The following is a 16,427-nucleotide window of genomic DNA, read 5'->3' as shown; positions in this document are numbered from 1 at the left end:
AGCCGTTTTAATGCCCTGCTCTAAAGAGAGTGAGTGCAGGTATATGTTTTTACGCCTGTGTACTATCAGCTTATTTTATCATGTTGAGCATTTTAACAGCTATAAGTAGTGTATTGCTTTAGAGTAGTAAAGCAGTTCATAATGTAATATTGTGATTTTTTTTTTTTTGCGCACCAAACTGTGAATATACAAAGCGAGCAGCAGATTATATTATTAATAATCATGTCTAAGTTGCAAAACAAGAGGAAGAATGGCCGTGAGCGTCGTGTTTATTTTTCACGTGCTCATTCGCCGAGCCGAATATCCAATCGGATATTCTCTTTGTCACCAATATATGCGCTGCCTCGGATTTGACATGTAGACTGGAGCCAGCGGTGCGTGTTCCGGGAAAACGGAAAAACTAAAGCTGACTGACGCTCAAAACACCACCCCACTCCCTACCGTCAGCTCAATGTGTCTCGGGCGTTAAGTTATCCTTCGTTCTTAATTTAGCGTTATATATTTCAATGGTTAAACATGATGCTACTTTAGGCTGCAGGTTGGAACAGGTACCAAATACCTTTTGGACGGTCAGAAAAACTGCAACATCGATTTCTAAATATCTGCATCGGGCAGAGAAAAACCCATATCGTTCGACCTCTAATTGTGTTTGTGTGTGTGTGTGTGTGTGTGTGTGAGACAGCCCTTCGCGGAGATCGCCCAGCTGACCGACGTGCAGGAGGGGACGGTGGTGCGCTGCATTCAGAGACTAGACGAAGTTCTGAAGGAGGTCAGACAAGCAGCCCGAATTGTAGGAGATTCGGTTTTGGGAAGCAAGATGGAGAGAGCGTCGCTGTCCATCCGCAGAGACATCGTGTTCACCGCATCTCTTTACACACACTGATCGAATGCATGCCTCAGGAGCGTGTATGGGTGTGGACATGTATACGTAACCTTCAGATTAATGATCGCAGTGGCGGTTTTCCATCTGTAATGATTGATGGTGGTGCCACCGAGCATCAAACGTGACTGAAGATACCACATCCACATGGTTGCAGCTTTGAAGTGGGTCCAAACATGTTTACATTTTGTTCGTGTGTGACGGGGAGAGAAATGGTTTGCTTGCATTGCTTAAAAAAAAGCACTTACCAGTGATTCAATGGAGACAAAGCTGGTTATAACCTGTAATTTATTGTACAGTAATAAAATCCACTGTGTCTAAAATGAGAGAGTCCAATCCATAAAAATAGGATTTGGGGCTCCTAAAGAACATTGATATAAAAGAGAGATGTAGCAATTATGTGTGGATCAATGTATATGTCATGTATGATCAATTCATATCATGGTCATTATACAAACCTAATTCTCTGCCGTATAACTGTGCAGTTGAAATTGCTCCTGAACATCTGGCAACACGTATCAATGTAGAACAACTACAATGATTCAGCACTGATTCCTTTCTTCATTACGGATTACTTTAATTCCTGGTACACTGTCACCCTTCTAATAATGAATTTAATTTTTTTTTTTTTTTATCGTTCTTGGTCATAAGTACAATAAAAGTCCATGTGTAAAGTCTTAGAATTAAAACCATGACAAGTAGCAAAGAAATGGCATATGGTGTATATTGGCTAGCTAAAATGGCTAATCATTTTGCCACGAGCCTAGATTGGTTTCGTCTGTTTCGTCATATTTCGGGTATCGCCTTTTGCCAAAGCAATGCTGGTTTATGAATAGACCAAAAATCCAAAATATTCAGCATCTCTGGTTTGCTCTATTGTCAAAACATGTTGGTACCATCTCAGATCTTTATACCTTAAAAAAAAATATTGGGTGAAAACAGACCAACAACTGACGTAACTGTAAATATATCATTTAAAAAAGTGAAGTAAATTTACTTATATATAATATAAAGCATACAATATGTTCTTGTTGCCAGGGTGAGGTACCACCATTAGTGACAATGTGAGTGTAGGAGAATTTGCTGCTCCTTGGGTGGCCTGAGCTCATATCCATGGTATATTCCTGCTTTGCCCTTAATGTTCCCACAGTACTGATGAGAAATGAATGTATTGGAAAGCCGCTAAATACTTAGCATCTGGAAAAGATGGTCTACTAGCTTGAACATTTTGGCCTGTGTTTTGGCAGCTGGCTGCTCATTGATAAAAGGTTTGAGAGTTCAAATCTCAGCAGCACCAAGCCACAACTGCTGGGCCATTGAGCAAGAGCCTGAACCCTCAACTGCTCAGTGCATGAATGAGATACTCTGGATAATGGTAACTCTCTTCTAAATGCCGTAAATGTAAACGTTTAATGAATGTAGATAGACGCCCATTGGGCCGGTTTATTTGGCAAATCAGAGTATATGTCATTATCAGTGCATTAATCTCCAGTTAAGAATGAGATTTAGTGGGTGTTGAGGGTTAAGTTCAGCAAAGCAGCACTTGACCAATGATCTACATGAGGTGGTATCAAAAGGTTCCAATAGGTTTCGAGCTGGTTGAAGGTCTTCTCAAATCTCTGAGCACCTTCCAGTGACATTCTTCTGCTCTGGAAGCATGTGTGCCACTCAAAACATCCCGAACGACTTGTTGCAGCATAGGCGTAAACTTGCAGAATCGTGTCAAACGTCTCCGTGGCAGATTTCCCCACGTTTCCCGCAGAATTTCAAGTTTGCTCTTTGTTTTAACTTCTTGTCCACGATGGAATCGCAGACGTGGTCTTGGCATACTGACTTATGAAGGTCAGTGTTCTCTGTGATCTGTTGTTGTGCTGTGGGGATTAGTGATCATCCAGCCATAAAAGTGTTACAAAGATCAGGCAGTGATGATGAGTGTGGAGATTTGGGGTTTATCCTTAGGAGATCAGGTCTGGAGATCTGGGGTTCAGCCAGTGATTCAGTTCATCCCAAAAGGATTCATACACTCCTGGATTTATTCATAGATGAATATCTTTTCATTATTCGATCAAATTATTATATCAATATATATCAGACTGGTTTTCTAGTTCCACAGGCATTCAAATGACCTTCAACAGCCTATGAAAGAACCTCAGCTTTTGTGTGTTTGTCAGGTGTCTGCTTTTTTCTTCTTCATCTGGATGATCATTTGGACAATGAACCCAATGAAGAGATGATCTGTGGATTCCTGGTTAGGGATCATGTCTTGGATTAGCAGTGCTCCTTCGCAGATATGATTAGCATTGGGTGTTAGAGTTGTGATTTTAATGGATATCTAGACTGAACATTGGATCTTTTTGTATATATATATTCTCCTCAGACTGAGCTGTCTGTCTCTTTAAGACCGAGTGTGTGTGTGTGTGTGTGTGTGTGTGTGTGTGTGTGTGTGGATCAGTTTAGTGGGATGTGATGCGATGCGTTGAGAGGAACCCATTTTCCTCCTCTTACATGAAGGTTCGGTGGTGTAATAAACATCTAGTGAAATATACTTCAGGATTTGGTATCAGGACTTAAATATCTTGGGATTATACGAAAGGATATCGCATTTTTATATTTTTATTTATAGATAATTTTTCTGTGGAAATTCTGTGGAAGACTGCAGGACATCCAAAAAAAAAACCTTTCGACCGTTAAACGGCTGACGGTATTTAAACATTTCAAATCCGATTCGTAAAAGCGCACTCGCGCTTGGCGCATTTCCATCCGCTTCTCGCCGCAGCTGATCATCATGTCGTCCACGAAACACGGTAAGACCTCAATTATTCCGATTTATTCCCTGGACGAATAATGCGAATCTTTTTTTCAATCAATATATATATATACTCTTTTAAACCCCACGTGACGTCACAAAAATGGAAAATGCATCATAACGTATTGTAATTACAGCCTCTGTACAGCCGCTTAACAGGTATTAATATAAATACAAACATTTTGTTTGAAAGAAATAGCTCGTTTAATAACCTTCACACTATAAGTAATTCATATCTCAAAGTGTCTCCATTCAACCATAAAAACTATTAAAAAAAAATAATAATAATAAATAAAAAGCCGAACGAGTAAGGGCCGTATTCCAAATCGCGTTTTTGTCCCCTATCTAAGCGCACTGCGTAGGGTACGTGATAACGCGGTCACGCGCCCTACGCAGTGCACTTGGTCTCAAATCCTTGTCTGTTTGGTATCGTGATTGCTCACAATGGAAATTCAGCCTTTTATTATTGTCTTACAGTTGAAATCAGGGGGTTATTTTTGTCGTGTTTTTTGCTTCTTTTACAAAATAAAAATGTCTAATGAGTTCTCAGACAATCTACAAACACCTGAAAATAACGTGAATGAATATATTTATATTTAAGGGTTTTCAGAATGATATTAACATGTTGTCCAAGTCAATTTTGTGTAATTTTGCCATTTTTCTATGAGAATCAATACTGTATTTTAGGAGTTTACATGCAATTATTGTACGTATTGTTTAATTGAAGAATGATGCTGAGGATGATGAGGAGGAGGAGGATGATAAAGCATTGAACCTCCAAAGACTCAAAGGACATAAGCGCATGATGTGACATATTGCAATGCGTTCCCATAAACCTGCTACGAGTTCCTCTTGAAAACCTGCTGTGTTCTCCTTCGTCTTCTTCAGACAAACATCTTACGTTTGTTTTGGAGATATATGTGAAAAGGACAGTCTGAGATGTGCTCTGAAGTGTGTCGTTTTGGCCAGATGTCTTTGTTCTCGTGTCTTGATAACAGGGTTAAATTGTTACACACACACACACACACACACACACACACACACACACACACACACACACACACACACATACACACACATATTTCAGCAACCATTTTAGTATATCCACTGAAGGGACAATAGAAATGAAACTTGGATATATTTTATTGTAGTCAATATACAGCCATTATTGTCTAAATAACTGTCAACAAAAGTAAGTACACCCTAAGTGAACATGTCAAACCTGTGTTCAAAGTATTTTCCTCCTGGGTATGGAATTCACCAGAGCTGCACAGATTGTTGCTGAGATCCTCTTCCACTCCTCCATAATGACATCACGAAGCTGCTGGATGGATAAGACACATGGCACTTCTCCACCTTCAGCTTAAAGATGCCCCACAGGTGCTCCATAGCAGGTCTGGAGCAAACTTTACCTTCAGCATCCTCATCAAGGCAGCTGTCTTTTATTTTTATTCATATATATGAGAGGGTCAGATGGAGAGATGGAGAAACCTTTTATGATATATAACGATACCGATATTGCGATCGTTCCCCTCAGCATCCGATACCATGTGACACCATGATGTTACTATACATAGTATTTTGCTCTGTAATGATGGAAATTAGATTTTTCAAGAGGAATAGAAGCTGTTAAATATATACAGATTTATGCAAAAGTGAACATTTTGTTCTCAAAGTTGACGTGTTAGAAGCAGGAAAAATGGGCGAGCGTAAGGATTTGAGCAAGTTTGAAAAAACTGTGATGTCTAGACGACTGGGTCAGAGCATCTCCAAAACTGCAGCTCTTGTGAGATGTTCCTGGTCTTCAGTGGTCGGTGTCTATCAAAAGTGCTCCAAGGAAGAAACTTCCTCATACCATCTCATGGAGTTTTTCCTCACCAGTGTCACCACTGGCTCACTCATTATGCATAAACTTATAAGAAACAAACTAATAGGCACGATGCGCCTTGTTGATTTTTTTTTTTAAATCTACGAGCCCTCTAGCTTCTTTTTGACTAGCTTAACTGATGATGTCGAGGGTTACACAATGGCATGTCCTCAAACACCTCTCCCTCACACACACACTCATACAGCATCTGATGTTATAAATATCCAACACCATCTGGTTCGTCATGTTTTCTTTTGTCGTGTTGCAATACAATAAGCTGAAGAAGCATTTTAGATCAAAATGAACCACCAGACGTGTACATTATGTACGACGTTCTCAGACTGATCGTAGGAAGAAAAAAAAAAAGAATGAGCTACGAGTGATGGCAAGAAATTTCATGAGCTGGCACAATTATTTCAGCTACAGGAAAAACTTCCCCCTGAATTATGTTAAAGGAGGTATGGTCACGTGATGGTATTGATCCCATGGTGTCACAGGATGGCGTTGTTTTTGCCGGTGTGGTTACAATGGCATTGAATAGGAGAAAACAACGTCCTCCTGTGACCCCGACCAGCACATGATCATGTGACCTTTAACATGATTCAGGAAGAAGGTTTTTCTTTATCTGAAATGATCCTTGTGCCATACCTTCCAACTTACCAGGAATTTATGGGAATTAATTAGTGTGTTAATTCCCATGGAAAGTTTGCAGTCTTGAAAATTCCTGGAATTTTGCTAACAGGGACAAACAAAATATATTTCTAAATTCTAATTTAATTTCTATTTTTTATTGTAATTTCTATTTCTATTGTAAATTCTATTTGTATTATTGCAGTTCAATTTAAATATAAAAAAAAATTTATTTAGTTATTGCATTTAAAAAACAATTATTTCTTTTCAATTTTTCAATTTTTTTTCTTCAAACCTTTCAACTCTTAATCTTTCTATTTTTTTATTTCAGACAAACGTGACATTTCACTGTATGTCTGACTCTGTATGGTTGCATTGGTGACAAATAATATTAGAAATAGTATTTGAAGAAAAAAAGTTTTTAGTTGGAGGCTTCAGGTACATCACATGTGCCATATAAGAGTCATTACAACAGCATTAAAGGATGTTGAGTAAGAAGGAGGTTCCTACTTTAAGACTGATGTAAAAATATGCCAGATTGGAGTTTGTAGATGATCACAAGGCTTTTTGATGAAATGAGCTTTTCTCCGGGAAGCTGAAACAAATATGTCACTTTTTGGCCATAATGTGTGGAAAAAAAAGGAAAAGAATGTAAACACCATCCCAGCTTTGAAACATGGGGGTGGCTGCATTGTGTTATGGAGGTAAAAAAGGAACTGGTGCGCTTCCGAAAATAGAAGGACTATCTAGAAATAGTGAAGCAACTCTTCATTGAGACATCAGCCAGACAGTCTTGGTAGCAAGCTAAAGTAGAGATCTCTTCTGATACCTGCTAGTTAGCTTCTCAGTTATGCTGTCACATGTTTTATCTTAATGAAAGCTGTTTTTAATTACTTGTGTGGCTTCATTTGTAGGTTTTGGTTATCGGTGACAGAAACTCATCGTCAAAGCAATATATCTAAAAGGGGCATGGTGGCAAAATGGAAAGCAGCCAAAATGTTTGTGGACTTTGCATTCCACATTTAGCCTCCATTTGCTGTTATAATGGTGTTAGTAGGTGAGGTGAGGAGGCCTGGGGAGCAGTCTACCAGTTCATCCCAAAGGTGTTTAATAAGGCTGAGGTCAGAGCTCTATAGAAATCTACTTAAGATCTTCTACTCTAACCCATGGAAAGCGTATCTTCATAGAACCGGCTTTGTGCTCAGGGGCATTGTCATGCTGGAACAGGTTAGAGTGAAGGAAAAATGTATTCTGTAGGTGCTACCACATCCAAAGAAATCCTATAGATTTGTGTGTCTCCAACGTTGTGGTAACAGTTTGAGGAAGAACCACATACAGTTGAAAAACTCAGGGCTTTAGTGGTTTTGTCCATATATTAATATTAGATGTAATGTTTAAAGGTTAAAAGTTTTTAGTTCAGGGGTTGTTTCAGGAAATTGACACTCTTTTGGTGCAATATAGGCCACACTACTGTGTTTTCGTTTGGAAACAAATATATTTTTCTCTTCTCGGTGCGGACGACTCCGAGATCGGCGTTTTCATTCTACGGAAACATACGTTTTTGAAAACACTCTTAAAAGTGGATACATTTGACATTTGTTAATTTCCAAACATTTCAAAGAGCCGGAAATGAAATAAATGCCGGGGTCCAAATGACGCAGGTCGAAGCTTATGTTTTGCTTACGCGCAGTATAGGAACATAAGTGTTTTCAGACGTTTCAGTGTGGATGAGCAACTTTTGGGAAACGATTGAAAACGAAAGTGTGGACACAGATTCTTTTTTTATTTTGACCAAAAACGCAATTTTCCAATGTATCCAGATTAGTGTAAATGCAGCCACAGGCTGCGTTCATTTATTTCTTCATTTATACTATAAAAAATTAAACAAATTTGATCACTGTTTTTACGAAACAGCTTTCAGGGTTTAAGGTTTCCATCAGCAGCCAAGTTCAAAACCACAAAATAAAAGAGAGAGCAGTAAAATGTCAAACCAGGACGTTTGTCAAACCACACTGACCGCAGAGTCGACCTCATGTAGAAAGAGTTTCATCACATGGGAAATTAATGACACATCCTTTTGCTTCAGAGTCTGGTGTTTTCAGGACACATTCAAGATTATATTGTTCTATACTAATAAACAGTTCATTTATAGCAAATCATATTAGAACAGCTTCAGGTTTCAAGTCTAAATCCTAACATTTTGTGCTCTGGATCAGTTAGACCTCATTTCCTGTTTTTGTCTGACGCAGGTCTTGATGAGTCAGCAGGTAGGCAGCCCATGGCTCAGCCCCTGAACCAAATGGCTCCTCCACCATACCTGCCGTCGCAAGACCCCAACATGCCCCCACACCCTCCTCCGCCCGGCTGTGGCCCTCAGCCTAACTATCCTCCCCCACCTCCTCCGCCTGGCTCAGATGGGTATTTACAGGAGACGCAGTTTCCTCCTGGAAACCATCCACCTCAGGCAGCCCCTAATGGTTACACAGTTCAGACACATGGGCCTGGCGGCTCAGTGCCTCATCCTCCCATGGGTTACCTGCAGCTCGGATATCCACTCCAACTACAGCCCTGCACTGCTTACGTACCGGTGTATCCCATCGGAACAGGGGTGAGTCAGGTCTCATATCTCACACCGTTCTTTTCTGAGAAACCGTATCTGTCTGTCTGTCTGTCTAAAACATTAATCCTTTTCTCTTTCTTTCAGGGCCAGCCTTACATGCCTAATGGTGCACCCCATGCAGGTGTCGCACCAGGTCAGGTGCCAATGCAAATGCCCCCCGGCGTCGCTCTGATGGAGCCTCGGCGACCCCCTCACGACTACCTGCCCATCGCCGTGCTCACCACCATTTGCTGCTTCTGGCCCACAGGAATCATCGCCATCATCAAAGCTGTGCAGGTGAGCTGGTTATGTAAATGTCCTGGATTTATTCCAACAGTTATAACTCATTAGGGTGGACTTTTATAAAACTATATACGTTTTGTATTTAGGCAAGTATCTTATTATCAGATACTTTAAAATTACACCGATCAGGCATAACATAATGATGGGGATGGCCATCCTGACTCGTCTGTGGCAACGCAGCCCCGTACGCAACAAACGATGCACTGTGTATTTTGACACCTTTCTAACAGAACCAGCATTAACTTCTTCAGCAATTTGAGCTACAAGAGCTCGTCTGTCGGATCAGACTTCACTGACCAGCCTTCGCTTCCCACGTGCAATCTACGAGCCTCAGCTGCACATGATCTTGTTCACCACCGTTCCTTCCTTGAAGCACTTTTGATATATATATTGACCACTGCAGACCAGGAACATCCCACATAAGCTGCAGTTTTGGAGATGCTCTGACCCAGTCATCTAGACGTCACAATTTTTCAAACTCGCTCAAATCCTTACGCTCGCCCATTTTTCCTGCTCCTAACACGTCAACTTTGAGAACAAAACATTAACTTTGTGCCTAATTAATCCCACCCACTAACAGGTGCCATGATGAAGAGATAATCAGTGATATTCACTTTGCCGCTTATAATGATATCATGTCCTAATGTTATGCCTGATCTGTGTATATTCATAAAAAAATTCGATTAGAGCATTCTGTTTGAGCATGTGGCATTTGTTTGCCCGCACTGCATTTTATACGAAGAGGAAAAAAGGTCCTGTCAGCCCGAAAAAACCTTTAGAAGTGGAATCGAGGAATTCGACAGATGCAATATTTTGAAAGTTCGCAAAAAACTAGACAGTGAGCTGTGAATATGTATAATGTGTATTATATATCGATTATGGTGACACGATCGTAGGGAATGTAACTGATAACTATTTCATTATGGTTTAATCAGTGCACTGAGACAGTGATCTGTCTCATAGTAAACTCTCAAGCTTCAATTAAATCCTGAGTGTGTTTGCATGAAAAAACATCAGCACTAATTGCAGCTAATTAAAGTTACAGAGCCTTAGAAAAAAAAAAAGAACATCCCTGAAGATGAAACAATTAAACATTTAGAGTGTAAATGAACACTGGAGTAAACTAGTCACATTTCATTAATTCAGGACGGCACTTTGTATGTAGAGTAACTTACATTCGTTATTCTAAAAGCTTTTCAGGTGACAGCAAGACACCCCTGAGTCGGGTTTACCGCTAAATTAGTTATTAGTGCTGAAATCTTTTTACAGTGTTCACCATGATTGTATTTAAAAGCAGAAGGATTGTACGGAGAAGTGGCATCAGTATCCAATCAAGTAATCCAAGTGCTATGCCGAAGCATAGCGGCTTAATATGTTTTTAATCTTTAGTTTTTATTAGGGGTGTAACGCTACGCAAAATTCACGGTTCGGGACGTACCTCGGTTTTTAAGTCACGGTTTGGTTACATTTCGGTACGATCGGGGCGGAGAAATGCAAAACATACAATTGCAATAAAACGCAGTTTATTATTATTAACATTCATGTTCATCAACAGTTTACATTTCTAAAACAATTTTGAAGAAAAAATGGCTGCTTGGTTTAAATAAAATAAAAAAAATTTGATAATATTTTATAAAAAATAAAATGGATTCAATCTAATTAATGCAATACACACAATTTATTATAGTAATTCAATTGAGTAAATTGGAACCAATTAAATTGATAAAAGTAAATTGGAACCAATTTAATTGATAAAAAAAAAAATTGTGTGTGTGTGTGTGTGTGTGTGTGTGTGTGGTGTTTTACATTTAATATAAATTTTCTAAGGATATGAAACTGCTCAACTGTTCTACCTTTTTCCTCATACTCTTTTTTATTCTTTTCATCCTTCATTTATTCGCTCCCTCTATATGCGGAATTGTAAAGATTTTCTCCTTTTAAGCGTGTTGAAGCTTGACAAAAAAAACTAATCCAAATTGCTAGACTGTCGTAAAAATGTTTGACGAGGGCACAAAACAAAATCTGAGTTTTACAACGCACTACAATATACAATGTATTTCCTGTACGGAGCAAGAAGCCACAGTGACACTGCGCTAACTCTAGTTTCTTTTTTTTTATACTCCTGGTATTGTTGTGTTTTAAAATTTAATAAAATTTTTTTAAACAAACAGTGACACTGCACTCAAAATGCGAGACGGAGACCAAACAAACTTGCGGTCCACTATTTAATACATTCGTGAGGGAACTCGGATTGTAATTATGTTCCACACGTAAAAAGGATTGCTTGATACGGTTCGGTACAAACACGTGTAACGTTACACCCCTAGTTATTATTCGTGAAACTCTGTACCCAAGTTTCCCCGAATGATGTGGCAGAATTGCGTCCTCTTAGTGACGCCATTTTTTTTCTTTCACCCTAGGTACGTACAGCGATTGCTCGGGGCGACATGGTGTCAGCAGAGATCGCGTCACGCGAGGCGCGTAACTTCTCCTTCATCAGCCTGGCGGTGGGCATCGCCTCCATCGTGCTGTGCACCATTTTAACAGTGGTGGTGATCATCGCCTCGCAGCACCACGATGAAGACTGGGAACCGTAGAACATCGTCCCAAATCCCCCCCGCACCACACTACGGACTGAAGGCGGTACAGCCTGCTCATAGCGTTCATCACACACATACACACAGAAAACACACTCACTGCTACAGTCAAACCTAAATCCTGAAGTGAATAATCGCTTCCTGTGTTAACGAACACGCACAGATTTACATCCTTAATTCATCTCTGATCGGAGCCGGGAACAGATCAACCCTCACGGTTTCTCCCTCAGATTAGTTAATCAGTTTAGAAATCTACAAGCAGCAAGCAAGTGTTCATATTGGTTATGCACCGTGTTTGTGTTCAATCCTTTCAGTTCCATTATTGATTTGTGCCAATAATCTGTTTAGGTTCAGTGTTGTTCAGTAGAAGTAAGATATTATCTTCTGGCACTGGCGAAAAAATCATTACGCAAAAAAACAAAAAAAATATTCTTTTACTCGTATTGTAATATAAAAGTGTTTAGGAAGCCGAGCAGACGTGATAATCGTTCTTTTACTCGGTCCAATGACAATAGAGTAGAGTTTTACTCGGGTCAGTGTAAAAAAAGATGTATATGTTTAATAAGTAGATTATTGCTGACCAAAAACGAACGTTCCGATGTTCGGTAATATTTTTCGCGCTCAAACAAAAGCGTTACTGCCTCATGGTGAGCTAGGAACGATAAATAATTATTGTGCGACAGTGTTACGCTAAGTTATGTATTATACGTTATTTATTATCCATTTTGTGCATTCAGTTGAAAGTATTTATTATTCTTATACTTATTGTTAATATTAATTGATCATTATTACGGTATTTATTGATATTTAGCCATAGTGGTTTCTTTTTTTCATCGTTCGATGATTACGTATTTGATTGTTACAGATTGCACAACTTCTTCATAGTGCGGCGTATTTTTAGCCGAGCATGTTGCGACACGCACTTTTTTTTTTTTTTTGCACCGTGAGGGTGTAAATGCTGCTGCCTTTTCCTTCTGGTTTGTTTGCCAGGTATGAAGTGGATTCAAGAATAAAGAAACAAAAACAGTACGTGTGAAACATTCGACATATTGATCGTTTCCGAAAACAGACGTGTTCCCTGTTAGCACCGGTCTCATTATATAAAGGATAGATAGCGTGACGTTTTCTTCACAACGCTATCAATCAGGCGCTTTGTAATTTGCCTGGATCCGAGAGAAGGATTGTCGTTTCTTCAGGATTGTTGTTCTGGTTTGTCTCAGATTTCGTCCGCTGTATGCTTCCTCTCCTACGCTCATCGCCACGGGAGATTTGTCACAGATGATTTCAGAAATGTCGGGAAAAACGTCAAGTCTGCACAGGCACTGTGAACCACATTACTTACGCTTAACTAGCAGAAATGGTGGATTCACAGGGAGGAGATTCAGCTTTGCAGTGGGAGGATGGGCGGTTAGGGGTTGTTGGTGATCCAAATAATCGTCAGCGACAGGAAATTCTGCATAGCATTACTGTTTCTGTAGATCTTTGCTGCTGCTGGTGGCTCCACAGTTTGATGAGGATATTCGGTATTCATTTCAAGTGAACTCCATTCCATTTCCTGCATGAGGGGACTAGAAAATAAAGTTTTATCATCTCGATAGAAAGCATTTTGGCTTTCGATTTCTTCTCGTAAATTTCCCTTTTAAAGGAACATCCTGAACAACTCCCATAGTAGTATTTCTATGATCTACATCAGTGGCTTCCAGTATTTATTTAGCAAATTCTGACTGGATTTTCTGACTGACTTTTTACAAATCTTCTGTGAACGCTTTCCTATGCTACGTACAGTGTCATTCAACTACTCACGACATGCTAACTGTAGATCCGTAAACTTGTAGATTGCTAGCTAGCTGAGCTAACTAGCTAAGACAAGTTTCCAGGCTAAGTCGGAAATACTGCTTTGTGAGGATGCATTGCATTCTGGAACATTCTGGGATGTCTGTCACCCCCCCCCCCCCCCCCGGGAGAAAATGATAACATCTCATTTCACATTTAGTGCCTATTTGCTGTTATAAACCTCCACTCTTCTGGGAAGATGTTCCACAATATTTTGGAGTGTTCTTGTGGAGATTTGTTCTCATTCAGCCATTAAAGTAGGGTTGAGGTCAAAACTCTATAGCAGACCACTTGAGCTGCTAAAACAGGTCTCCTAGTTCAAGTGAAGGGAAAATGTAATTATACAGCACCTGATAATATCATACACAATCGTGCATTTACAACATTGTGGTAAAAGTTTGGGAAAGAAACACATGGCTGGAAAAGTCATGTGTCCCAATATTTTTGTTCATATAATGTATTGTGCTTCAGGGTGGCGTTTTCTTCTCATTTTTTAGTTAGTAATTGTGTTGATATGAGCCGCCAGGCTGGTTGTTGGGATTATACGAACGTTTTGAAGGACAATTGACGGACAATTGAAGAAACTAAAAATTGGTTAAAAATCGGTGGGAAATCACAGCCCGTGAAAATCGTGTTTTGTTTTGTTTTGTTTTCAGCATTTAAATGCTTTTTGACCAACGTTGTATCACATCAGATCTTTTCTCAAATCTGTCTGTTTTTAGAGAAAGAGCTTTAATGTAAATGCAAGTGGCTACAGATGTATCAATGTACCTATTTTATCTATTATAAAAAACAAGAACCAGATGGAGAAGTTCTAATTTTATGGCTTTGTATCAAATCACCTACTATTGGTTCTAAACGCGTTAAATAGATCTGCTTTATAAGGATTTAATTATCTGCTGCCATTGCGACTTTTTTTGGTGTTATGGGTTCTCAAGAATTAGATAGAACTTTAGCAAATAAATGCTTTTCTGCATTAATTTAATATAAATCTGGTCCTGTATTGTTACTGATTTAAAAAAATAAAAAGGTTCCCCGTAGTTACTGCACTTGTGTAAGATGCCGGATTTTCTCTAAGCTTGTAAATTCGACAGGTTGCTTGTGGAAACAGCTGCCTGATGATTCGTGTACCTGTGCTTTTAAGGTTTATTCTGCTGAATGATGCTCTACATGGCTTTATTGTGTATGAATCCTGTTTAAATAAAAAAAATAATGATAAGCCACTGCAGGAATGGATTGTGGTGCAGACCTCTGTCTCGCCTCCTCTTTCTTTTTTCTCCTTGTGGCATTTTCTCTCCTCCGTCTCACATGTGCCTGCTATTTATAGATGACCTGTTTTTTTCTCTCTCTCTCTCTCTTTTTTTTTTTTTAAGTTTGTCTCGCTTTTTTGTGTCCATGTTCGATAAAATCCTATTTGCATTTGAGCAATACTTAGGGTCTCGTCTGAAAAATTTCCAATGAGATTTCAATAAGAGCTTAATTAAAATGTCATTAATATAATCTTTGATACAAATGTCTATTCGGAGCCCAGAAAACAAATTTGGGAGCACCCGAGCGCCACCGAACTGGAATTGTAGTTATATTAGACAAACTAGGCTGGCCAGACTGTCTGCCAGATCACAGATGGTCGTTTAGCCCTCCCAATGAGACCCAGCATCTTTGTGATCGTTTAAACAGGCCTCACGCTGCATCCTTCATCACGTGCTTGTGTCTTTCCAGCTCAAATGTTCACTGCTTCTTTCACCATGTCCGTTTGCTCACTGAGCAGTCATTCTGCTAACGACAGCAAAGAGGATTAATGAAGCTTTGGCTGCTTTTCTGCTTGTGTGCTGTTACATTCCACTGGGCTGCATTACATTATTTATGGCTGGACGATATGATGACATAATGTCACTGATGTGATTTAATAAGAATGTGATGGTTATTTAATTGTGGTCATTGTCATCAGATGGCTTCTTTTCTGTGCTATCATATTTTATGCTCTATTGCTGTCCTATGCTGTGAAACATTACACTATGCTAACTTACATTACACTGCACTGTGTAACATTATAATGTGCTATGTAACATTTTACTATGCTGACTTACATTACACTGCACTGTGTAACATTACACTGTGCTGACTTACATTACACTGCACTGTGTAACATTACACTGCGCTGACTTACATTACACTGCACTGTGTAACATTACACTGTGCTGACTTACATTACACTGCGCTGTGTAAAATTATAATCTGCTGTGTAATATTATAATGTGCTGTGTAACATTACACTGTGCTATGTAACATTACACTGTGCTGTGTAACATTTCACTGCTCTGTGTAACATTACATTGCGCTGTGTAACATTATAATGTGCTGTGTAATATTATAGTGTGCTGTGTAACATTACACTGTGCTGTGTAACATTACACTGTGCTGACTTACATTACACTGCGCTGTGTAAAATTATAATCTGCTGTGTAATATTATAATGTGCTGTGTAACATTACACTGTGCTATGTAATATTACACTGTGCTGTGTAACATTTCACTGCTCTGTGTAACATTACACTGCGCTGTGTAACATTATAATGTGCTGTGTAATATTATAGTGTGCTGTGTAACATTACACTGTGCTATGTAATATTACACTGTGCTGACTTACATTACACTGCACTGTGTAACATTACACTGTGCTGACTTACATTACACTGCACTGTGTAAAATTATAATGTGCTGTGTAACATTACACTGTGCTGACTTACATTACACTGCGCTGTGTAAAATGATAATCTGCTGTTGAATATTATAATGTGCTGTGTAACATTACACTGTGCTATGTAATATTACACTGTGCTATGTAACATTACACTGTGCTGTGTAACATTTCACTGCTCTGTGTAACATTACACTGCGCTGTGTAACATTAT

At 39.2% G+C, this 16,427-nt stretch overlaps 2 protein-coding genes across 3 annotated transcripts in view; both read left to right on the top strand.

The window, feature by feature from the left end:
* The window catches only part of skic2 (SKI2 subunit of superkiller complex), a 23,554-nt gene extending 22,197 nt beyond the window's left edge, over positions 1–1,357 (top strand). Inside the window, exon 29 of the mRNA XM_083544261.1 lies at positions 683–1,357. Coding sequence (XP_083400387.1) covers positions 683–883 — 201 coding nt within the window. The 3' untranslated portion in view covers positions 884–1,357. The remainder of the gene's footprint in view (positions 1–682) is intronic.
* A 1,645-nt stretch (positions 1,358–3,002) lies between these two features.
* Positions 3,003–14,761, top strand: prrt1 (proline-rich transmembrane protein 1). Of its 2 annotated transcripts, XM_083544426.1 has the most exons (5): positions 3,003–3,307; positions 3,338–3,684; positions 8,433–8,791; positions 8,888–9,079; positions 11,506–14,761. In XM_083544426.1, the coding sequence occupies exons 2-5, from the start codon at positions 3,666–3,668 to the stop codon at positions 11,680–11,682; spliced, it is 747 nt and encodes a 248-aa protein (XP_083400552.1). In that variant the 5' UTR covers positions 3,003–3,307; positions 3,338–3,665; the 3' UTR covers positions 11,683–14,761. The 2 variants fall into 2 exon arrangements, with proteins under 2 accessions (XP_083400552.1, XP_083400553.1); XM_083544427.1 differs by lacking the exon at positions 3,003–3,307 and having other exon boundaries at positions 3,331–3,684.
* The last annotated feature ends 1,666 nt before the right edge of the window (positions 14,762–16,427 follow it).

The sequence above is a fragment of the Silurus aristotelis genome, assembly GCF_946808225.1.
Source record: "Silurus aristotelis genome assembly, chromosome: 6".
NCBI classification, from domain to species: domain Eukaryota; kingdom Metazoa; phylum Chordata; class Actinopteri; order Siluriformes; family Siluridae; genus Silurus; species Silurus aristotelis.
Note: the sequence above shows the minus strand (reverse complement) of the source record. Positions and strands in the feature narration are given on the sequence as shown.